This window comes from Martes martes (genome assembly GCF_963455335.1).
Source record: "Martes martes genome assembly, chromosome: 8".
Lineage (NCBI taxonomy): Eukaryota > Metazoa > Chordata > Mammalia > Carnivora > Mustelidae > Martes > Martes martes.
In genome coordinates, this window is record NC_137895.1 from 84213731 (window position 1) to 84234105 (window position 20375).

At 44.2% G+C, this 20375-nt stretch overlaps 2 protein-coding genes across 2 annotated transcripts; both read left to right on the forward strand.

Annotated features, from left to right (window-relative positions):
- Nucleotides 1-486: 486 nt before the first annotated feature.
- On the forward strand, nt 487-1491 carry LOC308347103 (olfactory receptor 11A1-like; the record flags this gene model as incomplete). Its single annotated transcript, XM_080810251.1, has 1 exon — nt 487-1491. One exon carries the CDS (start codon nt 487-489, stop codon nt 1489-1491), a length of 1005 nt encoding a protein of 334 aa, XP_080666377.1.
- Nucleotides 1492-4786: 3295 nt separating this feature from the next.
- LOC308347104 (lysozyme C, milk isozyme-like) lies at nt 4787-10416 on the forward strand (the record flags this gene model as incomplete). The annotated part of the gene is given in 6 exon segments (XM_080810252.1): nt 4787-4820; nt 8033-8173; nt 9200-9359; nt 9361; nt 9920-9996; nt 10350-10416. Coding segments are annotated over 6 exon segments (480 nt in total).
- Between the last annotated feature and the right edge of the window lie 9959 nt (nt 10417-20375).

A 20375-nucleotide genomic window follows, 5' to 3' on the forward strand; every position in this document is an offset into this window, starting at 1 on the left:
AAGGAAAAACAGCATGAGATGAGTGGCTGCTTCAGGAATGTGCATGACCTCGGAGTAGGACCACCTGCCCACCAAGTGATGGGCAGTCCCTCCTGCCCCAGAGGACCTCACCAGGTGTAGTTCTGCTGTTGATACTCAGCCAAAATTGTCAGTAAATAGCTCATTGATGATTGGGAGAGTTCTATGCTGCTCTCTGGTACTAATATTTCTACCAGTCACAAAGGATTTGGGAAAGCTCCGTAGGATAGCAGACTATTGCAGGAGCTTTGGAGTCAAGCAAATGTGGGTTCATATCATGACTCCATCATAATCGCCTTGAATAACTGACTTAATCTCAGTGGGTCTCAGTTTCTCCTCTGTATACAGGAGACAATAAGGTCTACCTTTAATGGTTACTGTGATGAATAAATGAATAAGCAAGGGTTAGTGTGTGGTCCCAATAGGATCTTGGTTAAAGTTACCTTCCTCTCTTGGGCCCAGATCTAGATGAGGAAGCAGTCCAGTGGTGACAGAGAAAACCAGACCACCTGGTTGATCCTGGTCGGCTTTGGGGAACTGCAACACCTGGGCTTCCTCCCCTTCGCCTTCTTTTTGGCCATTTATGTGGTGACAGTGGAGGGCAACGCCCTCATCGTGCTGGCTGTGGCCTCCAGTCGGACACTCCACACACCCATGTATTTCTTCCTCTGCCACTTCTCCCTGCTGGAGATTGGCTATACCTCCAACATCATGCCTCGGCTGCTGTGGAGCTTCCTGGAAGGGAGGGAAACCATCTCACTGGTCAGCTGTCTGGTCCAGTTCTACGTGTTTGCCTCACTGGCTGCCGTTGAGTGCCTCCTGCTCTCTGCTATGTCCTATGACCGTTACCTGGCCATCTGCCACCCACTTCGCTACCCAGCCCTGATGAGCACCTGGTTGTGTGGCTGCATGGCTGCTGGAGCCTGGGTCAGTGGCTTTTCTTTCTCTGCCTTCACTCTGGCCCTGGCAGCCCCTCTGCCCCTCTGCCCTGGCCACAGGGAGATCGACCACTACTTCTGCGACTTTGCTCCCGTTGTAGGGCTGTTCTGTGGGGATGTGGGGGTCATGTGGGGAGCCGGAGTGAGCATCTCAGGCTTTCTGACGCTGGCCCCCTTCCTGTTGATTGTGGCATCCTATGCCTTCATCTTGAGGACTGTGCTGCAAATACCTTCAGGCCATGGTAGGCAGAAAGCCTTCTCCACCTGTTCCTCCCACCTCACCGTGGTCGGGGTGTTTTATGGCACCCTCATTGTGGTCTATGTAGCCCCAACAGACCACATGGCCCCCTTGCTCCGAAAGGCCTTCTCTGTCCTTTACACTGTATTCACCCCTATGGTCAACCCTATCATCTACAGCCTCAAGAACCAAGAGGTAAAGGGGGCCCTTCACAGGCTCTGGGGAAAGATTATCCCAAGACATACTCCACTGAGAGGGATAGGGCAGCTGTTGACTTTTTCCTGGATTCCAGCTTAGCCCCTTCCTCAAAGACTAGAGGACTAGAGACCACTGTGATGAAAAGATAAATAATGTAGGATTGAAAGGAGATGTCTGGGGTTACCTGGGTGGCTCAGTTGTTAAGCGTCTGCCTTTGGCTCAAGTCATGATCCCAGGGTGCTGGGATCAGGCCCCACATCAGGCTCCCTGCTCGGCGGGAAGCCTGCTTCTCCCTCTCCCATTCCTCCTGCTTGTGTACGCTCTCTCCCTGTTTCTCTCTCTGTCAAATAAAGAAACAAAAATCTTTAAATTAAAAAAAATAACATAAAAGAGATGTCTGCCAAAATGAGGTAAACTCATGTTTCCAGTTGGAATGGGGTAGAGGTTCAAAATCTTATGCCTGGTAGAGGGCCTAAATGTTATAGCACTCCACAAACATTAGTTGAAACAAAATGAATGGATGGATGAATGAATGAATGAATGAATATGTAAAAGAATGCCAGAGAAAGCAGAGCACAACTCAAGGGGGGAATATTTGCAGATTATGAATCTAAGATGACAAGATTAAGGTTGGCAGATAGAGAAAGGAGGAGTAGGGAGATGGTAATAAGGACCAGAATGAAGATAAAATCTCATGACATGCTTCGAATGAAATCTCAGAAACAGAGAGACAGCCTTAGACATAAAGTATGTAGTAATGATGGAGGTAGTGATGGTGCAAGAGCCACTTGGGAGAGGAAGGGTCAGCCATTCATGCCTGTAGCCCAGGAGGCCAACTGGGCCACTGCTCTGGGAGTTCCCGTTAGCCCTTCTGTTGTTGATGTCAGACAAGTAAGAAGAAGGGGAAAGGAAGGAGATTAAATGAGAAGGAAATAAATTAAATCCAATGAGAGAATTCTGAAATTTTGCCTCTAACAGAAAATCTTTTAAATCTTTTCCTTTTTTTTAAGATTTCATTTATTTATTTGAGAGAGAGAGAGCACCAGTGGGAGGAGAGACAGAGTGGGGAGGGAGAGAGTCCCAAGCAGACTCTACGCTGAGCACGGAACCTGACAAGGGGCTTGATCTCAGGACCCTGAGATCATGACTTGACCCAAAACCAAGAGTCAGGTGCCCAACTGACTGAGCCACCCAGGCACCCCTGAAGTCTTTTAAAATTGACACAAAAACATTTCTAATTTTTTCATTGGAAATATATCAACATGTTTCTCAAGGTATGGTATGTAGATTACCTGTACTAGAATGACCTAGAGTAGCTGTTTACAAATGAGGATTTCTAGGCTCTTCATCACACCTACAAAATCAGAACCTCTAGAAACGGGGGGCCAAGGATCTACAGGTAACATGCCACAGTTGATTCTCAGTGGAGGGAGAGGGCATGGCTACCAGGGGTGACAAGAGTAATAGGAAAACTGACCTAAAAAAGGTTGGGGGGAGACACATTTCCTCATGGATGTAAAGAGATGTGATCCTGAGAGATGGGGATCAAATAGACAGGTAGATGTACGAAAAGGGCCAGAGAGAGGATCTGGAGGAAAGTAGAAAACCTGGGATAGCTGGCCCTTTCTAGGTGGGGTGGAAACACAGGCAAGAAAAAACAAATAGGAAATTTCCCTGTCTGGGAGCACCTCAGTGGCTCAGTTGGTTAAGCATCTGACTCTTGGTTTCAGCTCAGGTCATGATCTCAGGGTCTTGAGATCAAGTCCCCTGTGGGGCTCCACACTCAGCAGAAGTCTGCTTGGGATTCTCTCTCTCCCTCTCCCTCTGCTCACACTCTCTCTCACTCTCTCTCTCTCTCTCTCAAATAAATAAATAAATAAGTCAGAAGAAAGAAAGGAAGGAAGGAAGGAAATTGCCTTGTCCAAATATTGCTTGGGAAGTAGGCAGAACCCAGACTGCACACGAGCATTAAAAATGTCTCTGTGATATTTGTTTTTGCATTCAAGTCAAAAGTGAAATCCTGTGTTATAGCGGTGTCTTGCATGGAAGGCCAGGACAGAATGAACATGATGCACATCAGGTTCCCCAAACAAAGAACCCAGCGGCTTCCTCGGGGTGCTTGCCTCCCACCATGCCCAGAGGGGTTTGCTTACTATCTCCGTGAGAAGCACTGAGAAGAGTCTACAGACAGGTTGGGAATTGTCCTGGGGAACAGGGAGGTCTGGGTCCTGAGACCTGCACAAAGCAGGTGGCTGCCTTTATGATATTATTTCCAGGGTTTTGAGAAAGTTCCAAGCCCTTCTCCTCACCCCTATCACCACCATCACCTGACACACCCTGCCGTAAGCAGTCCTGTGCCTACCCCTAAAGCCAGGAATTCCTATTAAAATGTCACTGTTTTGGAGCACCTGCGTGGCTCAGTCAGATAGGCGTCTCCCTTCGGCTCAGGTCATGATCCCAAGGTTCTAGGATCAAGTCCCACATGAGGCTACTTGTTCAGTGGGGGAGCCTGCTTGTCCCTCTGCCTGCCTCTCCCCTTGCTTGTGTTCTCTCTCTCTCTCTCTCTCTCTCTCTGATAAATAAATAAATAAAATAATAAAAAATGAAAAGTGTCACCATTTTAATCAAGAGTCAAACGCACATGGTGCTGCAGGAGAGGAAAGCAGCAAACCCTTCTATGCTGATCTGCGCTTGACCACACTCTTGCTCAGGCAACTCGAGTCTCAGATTCCTGATGTATAATACAAAAGGAAGAATAATAAGACATACATACAGGGATGCCTGGGTGGCTCAGTGGGTTAAGCCTCTGCCTTCGGCTCAGGTCATGATCTCAGGGTCCTGGGATCGAGCCCCACATCGGGCTCTCTGCTCAGTGGGGAGCCTGCTTCCCTTCCTCTCTCTGCCTGACTCTCTGCCTTCTTATGATCTCTCTCTGTCAAATAAATAAATAAAATCTTTAAAAAAAAAAGACATACATACGTACTTCACAAGATTGTTGTGGAAATTAAATGAAGTACATACCATAAAGCCCTCTGCCTCTGTGCTTTGATTGGTCTATGCCACATTTTAACCAACATTAACATTCTCCCTCGCCCTCCTTTTCCTCAAGGAAAGTCACAAGACTCTCTCCTTTCAGTCCTATTGCTGACCCTTCCCCTGAGTGGAACCTCGCTGCTTGTAAACATGAGCCACAGCTGCTCCTTCTCATCCCCTGGGGTTAAAGGACTGAGACAACACTGGAAGGAGGCCAGGTCGTAGGAAAACTGGACCTAAACAGAGGAGAAACCCAAGGGGAGAGAGTCAGAGAAGGAAACTAGGAAAGAGGAAGAGGACGGAAGGGAGAAAAAGGGGGACAGGGAACACGAAACGACAAAACAGGGGAAGCAGAGGGATAATGGAAGCGAAAGTAAAAGCCACAAGTGGAAGAGGTAAGAAAGGGAAGAAGGGGACACCTGGGTGGCTCAGGCAGTTAAGCAGCTGCTTTCTGCCCAGGTCACGATCCCAGGGTCCTGATGCCTGCTGAGTGGGGAGTCTGCTTGTCCCTCCTCCAAACTCATTCTCCCTCCGCCCCCCCCCCAGATGAATAAATAAAATCTTAAAAACAAAAATACAGGAAAGAAGTAGGAGAAGCCCAGGAGAAAGGAAGGGTTCCAGAAAACTTTCCCAGATTCCTCCACTGGGACCACATGCCTATGTTCCTAATGAAAAGGAAGCAGACTTTTTTTAAATAGATTGCATTAAAATGTGTCAGTTATGGGCACCTGGGTGGCTCAGATGGTTAAGCGTCTGATTCTTGGTTTTGGCTCCAGCCATGATCTCAGGTTGTAGGATAAAGACAAGCAATGGGCTCTGTGCTCAGTGTGGAGTCTGCTGGAGATGTTTGCTCCTCCTTCCTCTGCTCCTCCCCTTGCTCACACTGCTGCTCTGTTTCTCTCTCTCTCTCCAATAAATAAATATCTTTTCTTTTTAAATGTTTCAGTTAGGGGCACCTTGATGGCTCAGTCGATTAAGCGTCTGCCTTCAGCTCAGGTCATGATCCCAGGGTCCTGGGATTGAGCCCCACTTCAGGCTCCCTGCTCAGCTAGGAGTCTGCTTCTCCCTCTGCCCCTCCCCGCTGCTCATGCTTTCTCTCTCTCAATAAAATAAATAAAATCTCTTAAAAAAAAAAAAAAAGTAAAGGGGCTCAGTCATTAGGCATCTGCCTTTGGCTCAAGTCATGATCCCAGACTCCTGGGATCAAGCCCCACCCACATGGAGGGGCGGGGGGCGGGGGGGGGGGGGTCCCTGCTCAGCAGGGAGTCTGCTTCTCCCTCTCCCACTGGCCCTGCTTGTGTTTCTTCTCTCACTGTGTCTCTCTCTATTAAGTAAATAAATAAAATCTTAAGTAAATAAATAATAAATAAATTTTTCAAAAATAAACTCCATGTTTTGTTTTGTTTTGTTTTGCATGGAGCACTGGGTGTGGAGCATAAACAATGAGCTCTGGTACACTGAAAAGAAATTTAAAAAATTAAAAATTAAAAAAAAAAACTCCATGTTTTTAAAAAAAGTTTCAGTTATTAATCGGACTTCAGCTCAATATTACATGGTAATTCCATGCTTTGAGCTATCCTACCTACAGCAAGCGCACAGCAATAACTGAAAAAAATGCAAAAGGAAAAAATGTAAAAGGCATATGATAGCTCAAAAACAATATAAATATCTCCATGGGCCACAAATGTAAGGAGAGGAATCACAAAAGCCGTGAGTAGGGCTGAAGCCAAAGACCTGCTTGATTCCAAGCCGAAGCAAGAAAAGGCAGCTCTGGGCTCAGCTCCTGTAGGTCACAGAGATGAAAAGTTCTCCATCTGCTGCAGGAGCCAGAGCCAAAGGCACTCGAGAAGGGAAAGGCTAGGCACAGGGCCTCTTTTCAATAACGAGAAATGGAAAAACCTGTTGCCTGCTACTATCTGAGGCAAAAAGCTAACTCAGAGCACATCTAAGGAGGCAAGAGAGCCCAGAGCTTCACGACCAGGAACTCAAAATGAGTCTGAGACCCAATATTAGAAAGTACTTGGAAAAAACCTAACTCTACAAAAGGTAGCCAAAAAATCACCAGTTGGAAGATTTACACTAGAGGATATTAAAATATTAAGGGTCTGAGAGAAAGACAAACACCGTATGATTTCACTTATATGTGGACTTAAAAAAAAAAAAAAAAACAAGTGAGCAAACCAAAAAAGCCAAAACAGACCCATAAATACAGAGAACAAACTGATGGTTACCAGAGGGGAGAGGTGTGGGGGGATGGGTAGAACGGATGAATCAGGGAGGGGACAGATAGGCTTCCACTATGGAAGTATAGGGAATAGAGTCAGTGGTGTGGGTTTTTTTGGTTGTTGCTCTTGTTTTCATTTTTTCACCAAATTTTTATTTAAATTCCAATAAGTTAACATACAGTGTAATATTGGTTTCAGGAGTAGAATTTAGTGATTCATCAGTTACATACAACAACTTGTGCTCATCACAAGTGCCCTCCTGGGGCGCCTGGGTGGCTCAGTGGGTTAAGCCTCTGCCTTCAGCTCAGGTCATGATCTCAGGGTCCTGGGATTGAGCCCCGCATCGGGCTCTCTGCTCAGCAGGAAGCCTGCTTCCCCCTCTCCCTCTGCCTGCCTCTCTGCCTACTTGTAATGTCTCTCTCTCTCTCTCTTTCTGTGTGTCAAATAAATAAATAAAATAAAAAAAAAAAAGTTATGCCTAGTATCCATTCCTTTATGTCTGCAAGTCAACATCATATGATGCCCTTTAACAGCAAAGGCTTGCTGGTTACTTTAAGACCTACAGACACCCCCTTCTAGCACTACCACTATTATTACTCTTTTGTGTCTTCTTAGAAAGTATTGATCTAGCGATAACTCTTCCTTCACAATGCCTCTCCACCAAACTGAAATCAAGACCTTGTATTCTAATAATTACCAGCTTTTTCTAGCCATATATATCCCCTATTAGTTCCATTTCTCTGGAGAACCCCACTAATACAAGATGCTTGATGATCACTGATCACACAGATAATAGATCAAATTCAATATAATTGGGGGTTTAGATCTGATGACTTCTTGCAGACACAGAGATATCATGAACTTGAGTTCTAGTGGTCTCCTATCCAACCAATAGTTTACTGATTGCAGATGCCAGGAGATCGTCAATTTCTCCAAACTCAGTGGTGCTCATCACAGGTCCCCCACTAGCCTGAGTGATAAAATACCTTCAACCAAGCACAGATAATGAACAAAGTTCAGCAAAACACAGGGACAAGCCCCTCTGGAGACATTCCAACAAAAGCATGAAGCTTGAAAATCATACTTCTTTCTCCTACCAACTCCCTTCTCCTACCAACTACCATTTCCCTCCTATACACATTTGCCCAAACTGGGAGCCACCCTCACCAAAATGAGACTTTATTCCTGATATTTTTCTTGGTTACAGTCCCTTCCCTGAGGTTCACACTGGCTGGACCAGTTTGGGGAACTAACCTTAGACAACCAAGCCCTTCCTGGAACAGATGCCAGCATTATTGCCCAATCAGAGATACCTTTGCGCCCAGAGGGTATAAGAGACAACAGCCCCCGGGCATAGCAGACTTGAGCCCCACCAGCTGCAGAAATAAGGTCTATTCTGATCATCACCCTTCTTAGCTGCTTCTGTGCAGCATATGAGGCTAAAATTTTCTCCAAGTGTGAGCTGGCCCACAAGCTAAAGACCAAGGGAATGGATGGCTACCATGACTACAGCCTGGCAGACTGTGAGTGTGAACGTTCTTTCTGTCTCTCCCCAAAGAGACCTTCTTCCCCAGCCAAGCAGTCTCTCCCTTTTCACTTCCTGATTTATTCATTCGTCCGGGCTCTCTTCCACTCCCCGTCTGCTCTTCTTGTGTCTGCCTCCACGGCCTCATATCCCCTATCAGGATCTCCTTTTCTCTCTTTCCCCCAGGGATTATTTTATCTACAATAAATTTTCTTCTACTGTTCCCCCACGTTACCTTCCCAGCTGGTGACCTGGAATCCTTTCTTGGAAGCACCACGATTCACCCAAGCACTCCCCATCCTGCTCCCATCACCTTTGCTTTCATCTGCGTCTTTTTTAGTCCCGATCTCTGCAGCACACTTGGTGCTGCCTCCCACCCTCTCCCCTGCCCTTCTGTCCACCAAAAAATAACCTACATCTGCTGCCTTTGTCTCAAGTTTGTTCTATCCATGTCACGAGGGAGTTGGATGGGGACTGTGAGAACAGAGGGGAGGTGGTGAGTGACAAGGTGCAAGAAGGACCGAGAGTCTCTGTCACCATCTCATTAGTAAGAACACTTGAAGCTCTTTCAAGTTCCTTTGAATATCTTCATTTTTCTTCATGCCAAATGTACTTTCTTGTTACCCTGCCCCAGGATGGTTTTTTGGGGCTTCCTTTCTAGGATCCTTCTCCATTACTTCTCCACCTCTTCTCTTCCATATACTTTGGGATATAAGGCTACATGAATGTACAAGGCAGGAGTTGGCTATTCACTGGGAGATGAGGCTGGAAAGGTAGACTTGGGAGACAGATGGCGACTGATGGATTATTGGCCGTTCCAAATGCATTTATTTAACAATTGTGATTACACACTTACCACGGGCTCATTATTGCTTGGGACAAGGAACACACAATGGATCGTCAATCTCATAGTCTTCGTTTCCGTCTCAAGGGACTTTCCAGCAGTTCTAGTATAGCACGAGTTGTGTCTCGTTGTGAAACAATCCCCCTTGTCTACACACACCTTTTGCTCTCTCTGACACAGGGGTCTGCATGGCTGAATATGAGAGTAACTTCAACACCCGGGCCCTTAATGGGAAAAATGCCAATGGCAGTAGTGACTATGGGCTCTTCCAGCTGAACAGCAAGTGGTGGTGCAAAAACAGCCATCATTCCTTAGCAAATGCCTGCAACATCATGTGCAGCAGTAAGGACGACCCCCTTTGAGGGCTGGGTAAATAAAGTAGGGCAGGTAAAGAAGGTACGAAATTGAACGCCCTACTCCCTGCGCTGGAGAAGCCCAGGACAGGGAATAAGGGGGCCCCGGACAGACCTCACATCTAAAACAGGATTCCACAGAGCCCCTCCTGCCAAAAAGGAGGAAGCAAGATACACTGACCCCTGATTGAACTTCACCTTCATGGGTCCCCATCCCTCAAGCCATGTTATTCCGTCCTTGTCCACACACCCCCCACGCGGCACTCTGGACACGCTAAGCGGTCTCCTGACAACAGAGGCTCTCCCTTGTCCATTCAGTCCTGGATGCCCTCCGCAGACAGCCATGCTCAGAGGCAGATTCAAAGCAAGGCAAGAAAACCTAGGCATGTGGGAGGCAAACCCACAAGATGGCTCCAGAGATAGAGGGTTTCTGAGTCAGGCTCCGTTTCCTCTGGAAATTCCCCCGCAAAAAAAAAAAAAAAAAGGATTGACTAATGAAACAGGAAAAGGGATTTTTCCCTCCCCACTCAGCCCCTTTTCCTTTCAGTTTCTGGATGACAACATCAATGATGACATTGTCTGTGCCAAGAGGGTTGTGAGAGATCCTAAGGGGATGTCCGCCTGGTAAGCAGAGTGTGAAGTGCAGAGACCAGCCCCTCTGCCAGACGTTGACCCAGTCAGTATTTGGGATGCTGATAGAACCAGCAGCATCTCTGCTGTAGGATTCTCCCTGGGCTTTGTAGGAGCAGAACTCGTTCTCCAGACATAAAGGGAGGCAGAGTAACATGGTGCCGTGCTCACCCCAAGCATCCTGGCAGCACCGACTCCCAGGTCCCCAGTCAGGCAAACCCTGCCTGTCTGAGACTCTCCCACAGCATCAACAGACTGCAGCCAGCGGACCCTACATTCCCTCTCAGCTGAGCCCCTATAGACTCCTGCCCCTGCCTCGGATTTATGCTGTGTTTCTCTGTTCTTACGATGGCCTGGGTAAAACACTGCAAGGACAAGGATTTGTCCAAATACCTGGCCAGCTGTAAGCTGTAAGATGGCCATGGAATATGGCTCCCGGAGAAGGTGGCCCTGGAGGCAAGGTAGTTCTTCAAGGTTCTTGGAAGCTCTGAATTTCCCCTGCTCTCTGCCTCCAAAATAAAAGTTACTCAATTTCAGCTGTCTCAAGTATCATGTTTAAGGGCTGGGTTATGACGGAGACTTGCTTCCTGCTATAGACAGCTGGAGGTCCTGTTCCCTCCAAGCCCATCCCCAAAGTTCCCCCATCTCCTCTGGAAAGATAAGGAAAATCCTTTACTGAAAACTGCTGCAGGCTGAAAATGACAGATGAATACAGCATTCCAGATGTGAGCTCTTATGAAATTCATTTATAACGGTGGCTAATATTATTCTCCATCACCAGGAAGGAGAGTGCAAGATACAAGAGAAGAGAACTGTCGGAGGGATGTGGTTTGGACATAGAGAAGGACAGGCAGAATCAGGATGATTATGTTGGCTAGGGTAAATAACTAAGCTGCCACAACGGAGTCCCCGAAATATGGTGTTCTCACAAAGTGGTCCATGGTGGGTAGACAGGCTCCTTTGTCCCACACAGACATTCAGAAATTCAGATTCTTTCCATCGTGCATCTCTATCATCCACTAAAGCATTACGACTAAAAGCCTGGTCCACAGACTGGCAGCACCAGCAACATCTGGATACTTGTTAGAAATGCAAATTCTTGGGGCTCCTGGGTGGCTTAGTCATTGGGCCTCTGCCTTCAGCTCAGGTCATGATCTCAGGGTCCTGGGATTGAGCCCCGCATCAGGCTCCCTGCTCAGCAGGAAGCCTGCTTCTCCCTCTCCCACTCTCCCTTGCTTGTGTTCTCTCTCTCTGTCAAATAAATAAATAAATTTAAAAAAAAAGAAATGCACATTCTTGGGCTACTGCAGACCTACTGAATCCTTGTTTTAATCTCTGTTTTCATGAACTCTCCAGGTGATTCTTATGCATTAAAAAAGAAACTGAGAAGCACTGCCCTAAGGGGTTGTCCTACACGGACAATGTTAGCTTGGAGGCACTCCTTGCTCTAAGTTGGGGGCATGTAGGGCACCTGAATGGCTCAGTCGGGGTTAAGTGTCTGCCTTGGGCTCAAGTCATGATCCCGGGGTCCTGCAACCAAGCCCAGCATCATGTTCTCTGCTCAGCGGGGAGCCTGCTTCTCTCTGCCCCACTCCCTGCTTGTGGTTTCTCTCTCTCAAATAAAGAAAATCTTAACTGCATAAAGGGAAGTAAGTTTGGAGAAACACACATGCAATGTTTTAAGGTCCAGGCCTGGAAGAGGCACACTTCCATTAATATTCCAGAGACAGAATTTAATCGCAAGCCATTCCTGGCTGCAAGGGGGCCCAGGAGATATGGTACCAGCTGGGCACTCCAGGTCCTGGTAACAATGCTAGTATTACCGGAAAAGGGACAAATGGATTTGGATGGACAACTAGTAGTTTATGCCCCAGTAACTAATAATTCATTTAATAAAGTAAATCATAATCACATTCCTATGGTGTAAATGTTTCCAGATAACAGTATTTTTGTCCCCCACCATCCCTTTAAATTTATTCTGTTGGGTATGTTCTTCTCCTACCTCTGGATTAAAAACTTAGGCATGGGGCACCTGGGTGGCTCAGTGGGTTAAAGCCTCTGCCTTCGGCTCAGGTCATGATCCCAGGGTCCTGGGATCAAGCCCCGCATCGGGCGCTCTGTTCAGCAGGGGAGCCTGCTTCCTCCACTCCCTCTCTCTGCTGCCTCTCTGCCTCCTTGTGATCTCTGTCTGCCAAATAAATAAATAAACATTAAAAAAAAAAAAACCAACTTAGGCATGACTTTCCTGGTCACCATTAGGTAATGAGATCACACCAACTCTGTCCAAGGAATTCCTCTCCTCTCTGGCTCTTTTCTTGGCATCTCCAACATGTTTTCTGACGAGCAGAAGATTAACTAAAGATGCAAAATATATTCTCCACAATCTCCTTTTTTTGTTTTTTTAAAGATTTTTATTTATTTATTTGACAGAGAGAGAGATCACAAGGAGGCAGAGAGGCAGGCAGAGAGAGAGGGGGAAGCAGGCTCCCAGCTGAGCAGAGAGCCCGATGTGGGGCTCAATCCCAGAACCGTGAGATCATGACCTGAGCCGAAGGCAGAGGCTTCAACCCACTGAGCCACCCAGATGCCCCCAGTCTCCTTTTTAAATAATTGTGGTCTTACGTTTCATTCTGAAATGTGATCTCTATTGTCTTGAAGCCTCAGCAGAACCTAAACAAAAAAGTTTCCCCCTTAACCTCCTGATATAATAAGTTGACACAGTGGACAGGGGACTTTCAGAAACCAGATCATCACTGAGCACTCTGTGTGTTATAGAAAGATACCGACGGCCGCAATACTGCCTTGCTGTTCCTGGAGCCACCAGCCTCCAGGTAGCTAGCTCTCCGACTGGATCCCACCCTTCCTGCCGCTGCCAGCCTCCAGGCAGCTAGCTCTCCGACTGGATCCCACTCTCCTGTGGCTGCTGCTCCAGCAGCTGGCTGGATCCCTCTCATCTGGTTGCCGTCACCATGGCTTAGCTCCGGCTGAAGGTTCCCAGGTAGAAGAAGAAAGAAATGGAGGGACAGCGGGGTAAGTAACAAGGAAATAGAGGCCAGCTTGTATTCTGGCACCGGAACCACACAGCTCTTTATCAGGGCTAATTCTAATTCTCCCCCAGTTTTTCTGGAGGAAGTTCTCTGCACCTCTACTTTCCCGGAGACAGCAAGGTGGATTCTCACAACCATCCAAGAACCCTGCCCTTTTCTGTGCTAGAGGGAGTTATTATTCCCTGCTTCTTACCCCACCCCCACCCCCGTCATGGATCTTCCGGAGCACTACAATGGACAGATCCCCTACAGGTGGATGTTGAACTTGGACATGTGGTTTGCTTTGCCAACAGAATGTTAGCATAAGTGACACAAATAGAAACAGAAAGTGTGGCTGCATGGCTTCCTTTGGCCTCTTGTGCTCCTGTGATAGCCAGGCAATCATGCCTCAGGTACTCACCATTCCCAACACCCTCCCCACAACCTGGGCCTCAGAATGAAACATGTGGAACAGACTTGAACCCAGTCCAAATCCTGGCTCCTAAAGTAGAGTCCCTTCCCCCCTCCAATCAATCGAAAACCCACCAGACCCAGAAGCAGGAAAAAAAATGTTATAAGCCACTGAGTTTTGAGGTGGTTTATGACACAAGAAAAAAAAATTGACTGAGGTGCCTGGGTGGCTCGGTCCTTTAAGTGTCAGCCTTCAGCTCAGGTCATGATCTCGGGGATCCCTGAGTTGGGCTCCCTGCTCAGCAGGGAATGTGCTTCTCTCTCTCCCTCTGTGATCTCTAACTCTTTCTCTCAAATAAATAAATAAATAAATAAATAAGATCTTTTTAAAAAGAAAAACTTACTAATACTCTTCCCCACTCCTGTGTCTTCTCAGAGTTGTCCACCTTACACGACCACCACAAATCCTATCCCCACTTGGATTCCTATCCTGACTGGCAAGACTCTTCACTGTGAGGGAGCAGATTCTGTACCTCCCTTGATGAATTTGCATTACATTTAGTTTGAATATGCTTACTGAGTCTTTACTTGGTGGTTAATTGCCCTGAAAGGAGATTTATATGAGGGTCTTGCCCTTTATCATATTACAAACCCAGGGAGAGACTCTAAAGTTCCCAGAATAATCCAACCAGTAACTAATATAAATGGGCCCTTAATCAAAATCTAATATAGCTCTTTTCCTCTCCCCACATAAACCAAGGAAGGGAATGTAGACTTGGATTCTATAAGTGTTGTTTAGGCATTTATGAAATAAAAGACTTGGGGGGGGGCACTTCTCTAAACAGAGCTTTGGGTGCAAGATATTTTTACTTACCCCTGAAAATGCAAAATTATTATTTTTAATTCTATAAAAATCAACTCTAAAGAATGGCTGAGGCAATGTAAAGAAAAACAAAACCAGAGGGGTACCTGGGTGGCTCATTCGGTTAAGCATCAGATCGTGATCTCGGGGTCCTGGGATCAAGCCCAACATGGAGTCCGCTTGTCCCTCTCCCTCTGCCACTCCCCCTACTTGTGCTCTCTCTCAAATAAATAAGTAAAATCTTTAAAAAAAAATAAAATAAAATAAAGCTGTCTAAAAAAATAAAACTGGGTCAACCACAAGCACGATAATAAGATATAAATCTCAAAACTGCACTCTACCTAAAAGGAAAGACTAAAGTAAGACTTCAGAGTCAATACCCTACACAACTGGGATCATTCATTACAGGAATACACACCTGTATAGGGCACCACGTGACATGATCTTACTCATGAGTCTATCTGGATTCTTACACCAGCTCTGACCTAATTACTTGGTGTTATGGATTGAATTTGGCCCCCAAGAAAGGTCCTAACGGCCGGTACCTTGGAATGTGAACTTGTTTGGAAATAGGGTCATTGCATGTGTAAGCTGTGAAGTAGGGTGGGTCCCTAACCCTATATGACTGGTGTCCTTATAAGACAACAGCCATGTGAAGACAGGGAAATGACATGTGATGAAGACAGAGATTGGAGTTAGGAAACTGCAAGTCAAAGAATGCCCAAAATCGCTGGCAAACCACTGGAATCTAGGAAGAGGCAAGGAAAGAGTTTTCCCTGACAGGTTTCAGGGGGAGCGTGGTGCTGCCAACACCTTGATTTCAGACTTCTGGCTTCGGGAACTGTGAGAGAATAAATTTCTGCCCCTGCATTAGTGGGGGAGGTGAGAGAACATATTGCCTTAAGAATGCCCTTCTGCCAGCATCTGACCCTTTGCAACAGCGATTTAGGATGTCTTTCAGCCTGTTCCACTCCTTACTCTGTCCTCACTCCTAAATTACAGGATATTTCTCCTCCCGTCAAGCTCTGTCAGCATTCATTGGGATCGGCTATACACTGTAGATTGTACAACTGGAGGAACTACTAGTGCTGTTACTAGTACAACCTCCACCGGCTTACACTGCCTTAGTGCTTCTATGTGCCAGGCCTGTTTATAGCCTCATCTTCATTTCACAGAGACAGGCCTGTCTCGGGTCCTCTGCCACACTCAGGCACCAGCTGGAGTGAGCTGTGGGAATCGTGACTTGGTGTGAACATGGTGCTGTGGCCGGGAGGAGAAAGGAGTAGCTGAGAGCACTGAACTACAGAGTTTGTGCTGCTCAGGTTAGCACCTGCCTTCAACGGGATCCCAAGTAGCAGAGGAGGAGAAGCTGTCATCAAGTGGAACCGACAGAGAAAAGGATTGCTTGGAGTTTTAAGACTCAATGCTCTGGGGCACCTGAGGGGCTCAGACAGTTAAGCATCTACCTTCAGTTCAGGTCATGATCCCGAGGTCCCAGGATTGAGCCCATTAGACTCCCTGCTCAGTGGGTAGTCTGCTTCTCCCTCTAAACCCCTCACCCCACACTCCTGCTCTCTTTCACTCTCTCTCTGAAGTAAATAAAATCTTGAGGGGAAAAAAAAAAAAAAAGACTCACTGCTCTGGAGTGAGGGTGTGAGAAGAGATGGGAACCAATTCCCTCTCACTTTACATGACGAGCACAAAAAGAATAGAGCTATATAGCTATCTGAGTGTCCCAAGAGCCTAGCACAATACCCAGAACATTAGTAGGTGCTCAGTAAAGGTCATAGGTTCTAGGTTCATTTACTCACCAATTAATGCTTAGATACAAAAGGAAGTGAGAAGCAGGTGGTAGAGTAAAAGTGTGAAGGGAAGAAAATAAAGTCATGAATACGACATATATAGGCTTTAGGTAGTACTGGAAGCAAAATGATGTACGCCCACCAAGACCTCTACGTGGGGGTATGAGTGACCTTGAAGAATTTAACCAAAAAAACCAGATCCATAATGGACCACAGACGACACATGTAAACTTACTTTAAAAATATATAATGGCCCTTGGATGCCTGGACGGCTCAGTGGGTTAAAGCCTCTGCCTTCAGCTCAGGTCATGATCCCAGGGTCCTGGGATGGAGCCCCGCATGGGGCTCCCTGCTCAGCAGGGAGCCTCCTCCACCCTGCCCTCTGCCTGCCTCTCTGCCTACTTCGATCTCTGTCTAAATAAATAATCTTAAAATATACATATACAGAATGTCCCAGGCCAGGGTTGACAAAGATTTGACAATATTAAAACTTTGTGTTTGTTTTTGACAACCTTAGCATGACCTTTTGGAGTCTAAGGATAAGGCAGATAAGAGATCATCTCACATGCAAAATATTAGGGTATTCTATTGCTGCTGGACATCATGGAAAATAGTACATGGTCCAAAGTGCCCATTTTTAACACACATTAGTTGCATAAAATCCCATTCCTATTATATCATTTCAACCCTGTCCTGTCACCATTGACATCCATGGGACAAAGCCTGACACCGCAAGCTTCACACCTCATTCAGAGTCTCTTGGCGAAGTTCTTCCCTATTTCTTATAATCTCTGGGCATCTGAAAATCTTCTGCTCCACATCTTGGCATGTAAAAATTCCCTCCAGGCCCATCATCATCAAATCAAAAGAATACTGTAAGGCTGAGGCATAAATGAGGGAAAGATGAGGGGGTGAGTGTTCTAAAACAAAGAAATACAGGTTGCCATTAGGTCCAATCTTTAAGAGATAATGTAAATATATACACTTACACTTTTAAAATGGAATAATAAACTATAAAATTTATATGTGATTATGTATAAGTGAAGAGGAGATAGACAAGAAAGGGAAGGTATATGCTTTTTTTAAAATATGCTTTGGGGACGCCTGGGTGGCTCAGTTGGTTAAGCTTCTGCCTTCGGCTCAGGTCATGATCTCAGGGTCCTGGGATCAAGACCCTCAGGCTCCCTGCTCAGCGGAGAGCCGGCTTCTCCCTTTGCCTGCCACTCTCCCTGCTTGTGCTCTCTCACTCTCTCAGTCAAATAAATAAATAAAATCTTTCTTAAAAAAAAATAAACATAAGCTTTGTTTTATAATTTTGACTATGGAATCATATAACATTTTATATAATTATAAAATAACTAATTTTTAAACAAGCCCTAAAAATATAAAGACACATTAATCCATCTGGCAAAATAATCACCCAAGAAGGAACTATTCCAAAGTGACTTTAAAATATTGTAATTTTACTGAATATCCCTGGTGGGATCTACCCTAAGGGCAAAAGATCTGCAAAAATGTCTTCACTATTTTCACTGATCATATTCTGGTGATAGTGTTGATATTGTTTTTCTCAAATTTTTATGTTTACAAAGTATAAAAAAACAAATGTGCAGTTAGGTCATATTCCAACTCTATCATCCTTGGTGTCGTTGAGAACTGAGCCAACACAAGGGGGAAAAAATGTACAAATGTAAGATAGAAGAGGTTAAGTTAAAACTGTTTAATCCTGAATTTGAATTAGAAGTGTCATTATGAAACCATGAGGCATTATCTCTTTTTGAAAACGGAGAAAATGAATTATTTCCTAATTCTGTCTAGAAACAATGACCAGTCTAGTAGCGATGGGTATCCTTGGCACTCAGATTGCAAAACACCATGTCCCATTAAAAAAGAACCAAGGCCCCGTAGAAACGGGTTATTCTAGGTCTGGAGCTGGAAATAAATGAGATAAGCCTAAAACATCTTAGCATATGAACAGCAAAGAAACTATCAAAGACTCAGAAGTCAATTTAAAGAACATCCTTCTAGGCAAAGACCCTTTTAGTATTATTAATAAGGATTTTAACCATAATGAAATAAAACACATTGAAAATGCTTAAATCCTTAAGTTTGTAATGATAATTTTTAAAACCCTACTTGATTTCTCTTAGAGGCTACTAATGAACCAACTCATTATTTTTAAAAATAGTAAGTGGAGAAAAAGAAGTAAACATTTATCCTGCCTTTCCTATGCAAACCGTACCACTGGGTAAACAAATAGTAGATAAGAAGACATTTCTCTTTGTAGAAGTTTCCCAGATAATGAATGAAGAAGAAATGAAGGTAGAATATCACCATTTTTTAACTCCTAATGAATCAATAGATCTAGGCATTGAGCTTCAAAACGCTGCTATCATCACAAAAAAGAGAGACACCCAGACGTCATGTGCCCCCCTGATGGAAGAACACAACACAATCTCTGAAGCAGACTTCTCAAAATCATGAACTGAAATCTGATTAAGCCTCTGGACTCAACTGCTGATTTGCAGACATACAGATGACAGAATAACATGTTAAACTGCACTGTGGAGACACAATTGACTAAATCCAGACTGAAATCTCTCTAAGACAAACCACCTGTTGTCTTGCACAGTAACAAAATCGGGAGAAGAAAAAAGGAATAGCCTATGGAGTAAATGAGGCTTATAAGACATATCAACTAATTATAACACATACACTTTATATGAATTTTGTGTTGAACACAAACACACACACACACAGAGCCCAGAGATTCTCACAGAGGACAGACAGGCATCTTAAACCTTAAGAGGAACCCCCCGTCCCCCACTCTGTGGGGATAGTGGAGATGAACTGATAACCTCTGAAGGAGTAACAGCAATACAAGCCAGAAGATAGTCCTGAAACCAAATAATTACCAAGCCTAGAATCCTATAGTCAGCAAAATTTCCTTCAAGAATGAAGTCAAAAGAAAAATTCACCCCCAAATGGAAATGGTCTAAATGTCTCAGTTAAAAGACAACTATTTAAAAAAATAATAATTATTGAGTAGTTTAAAAAAAATAAAACCCAACTATATGCTGTTTATAAGACTAACATTGAAAATGAAAATACAGAGAAGTTTAATCTAAAATGATGGTAGGGATCCTAGGCTTATCATGGGGATCACTTCATAATATATGAAAATATCAAATTACTATGATATACATCTGAAATTAATAGGATATTGTATGTTGATTATATTGCAATTAAAAATAAAATGATAAAAAAGACATCTAAACAATAACTGAAAGAAGACCTACATATATATTAATATCAGACAAAGGCAAAGCATTATTAGATATAAAAATAATAGATTTGAGGCAGAAAGAAAGTAGGAGGAAATAATCAAGATAAAACACAATCAATAAAATAGAAAAAAATCCAAAAGAAAAGAACTTAACCCAAAGTTGGTTCTTAGAAAAGACAAAGGAAATCGATAAACATCAGGGGATACTAAGACAAAAGTGAAGAATGCACTGATAAATAATAGGAAGAGAAAAAAGAGAATCACTAAATACGATTCAGTCTTCAAATAGGTAAGATTTTATTGCAAACAACTTTGCAATAAATGTGAAGATTTTATGAAATGGGTAAATTCTTAGAAAAAGTATAACTTACCAAAACTGACACAAGAAAAAAACAGTAGATTTAACAATCATTTACCATTAAATAAATTGAATCAAATAAGTATCATCCACGAAAAGCAACAGTAACAACAATGGAAAAAACCCTGCAGCACCATGTCTCTCCATAGGCAAGATCTGCTAAATATTCAAGGAAGAAATAATTCTAAGCTTAAACAAATTCTGAACAGAAAGAGTTGACAGAAGTCCAACTCATTTTATGAGAGCAATAAAACCATGACAGTAAACAAGGAAGGAAAATTACTGGCCGATATCACTTATAAACCCAGATGCAAAAATCCCAATACATATGAAAATTAAATCTAGAAATATGTAAGAGTAATAAAGTATGACCAGTTGGGTTTATACAAGGAACAATGTGTTTAAAATTAGAAATAAATCTATTTGTTTCAACATATTAAAGAAGAAAATCATTATCATCTCAATAGATAGAGAATTTTTCTAATAAAACTCAGTATCAATGTGATTTGGTTTCACTTAGCAAACCAGAAATAGAAAGGAAATCAATTAATCTGGCACTAGCTACAAAAGAAATGCTCAGCAAACTTTTTATTTTTTCTTTAATTATTTTTTACGTAATCTCTACACC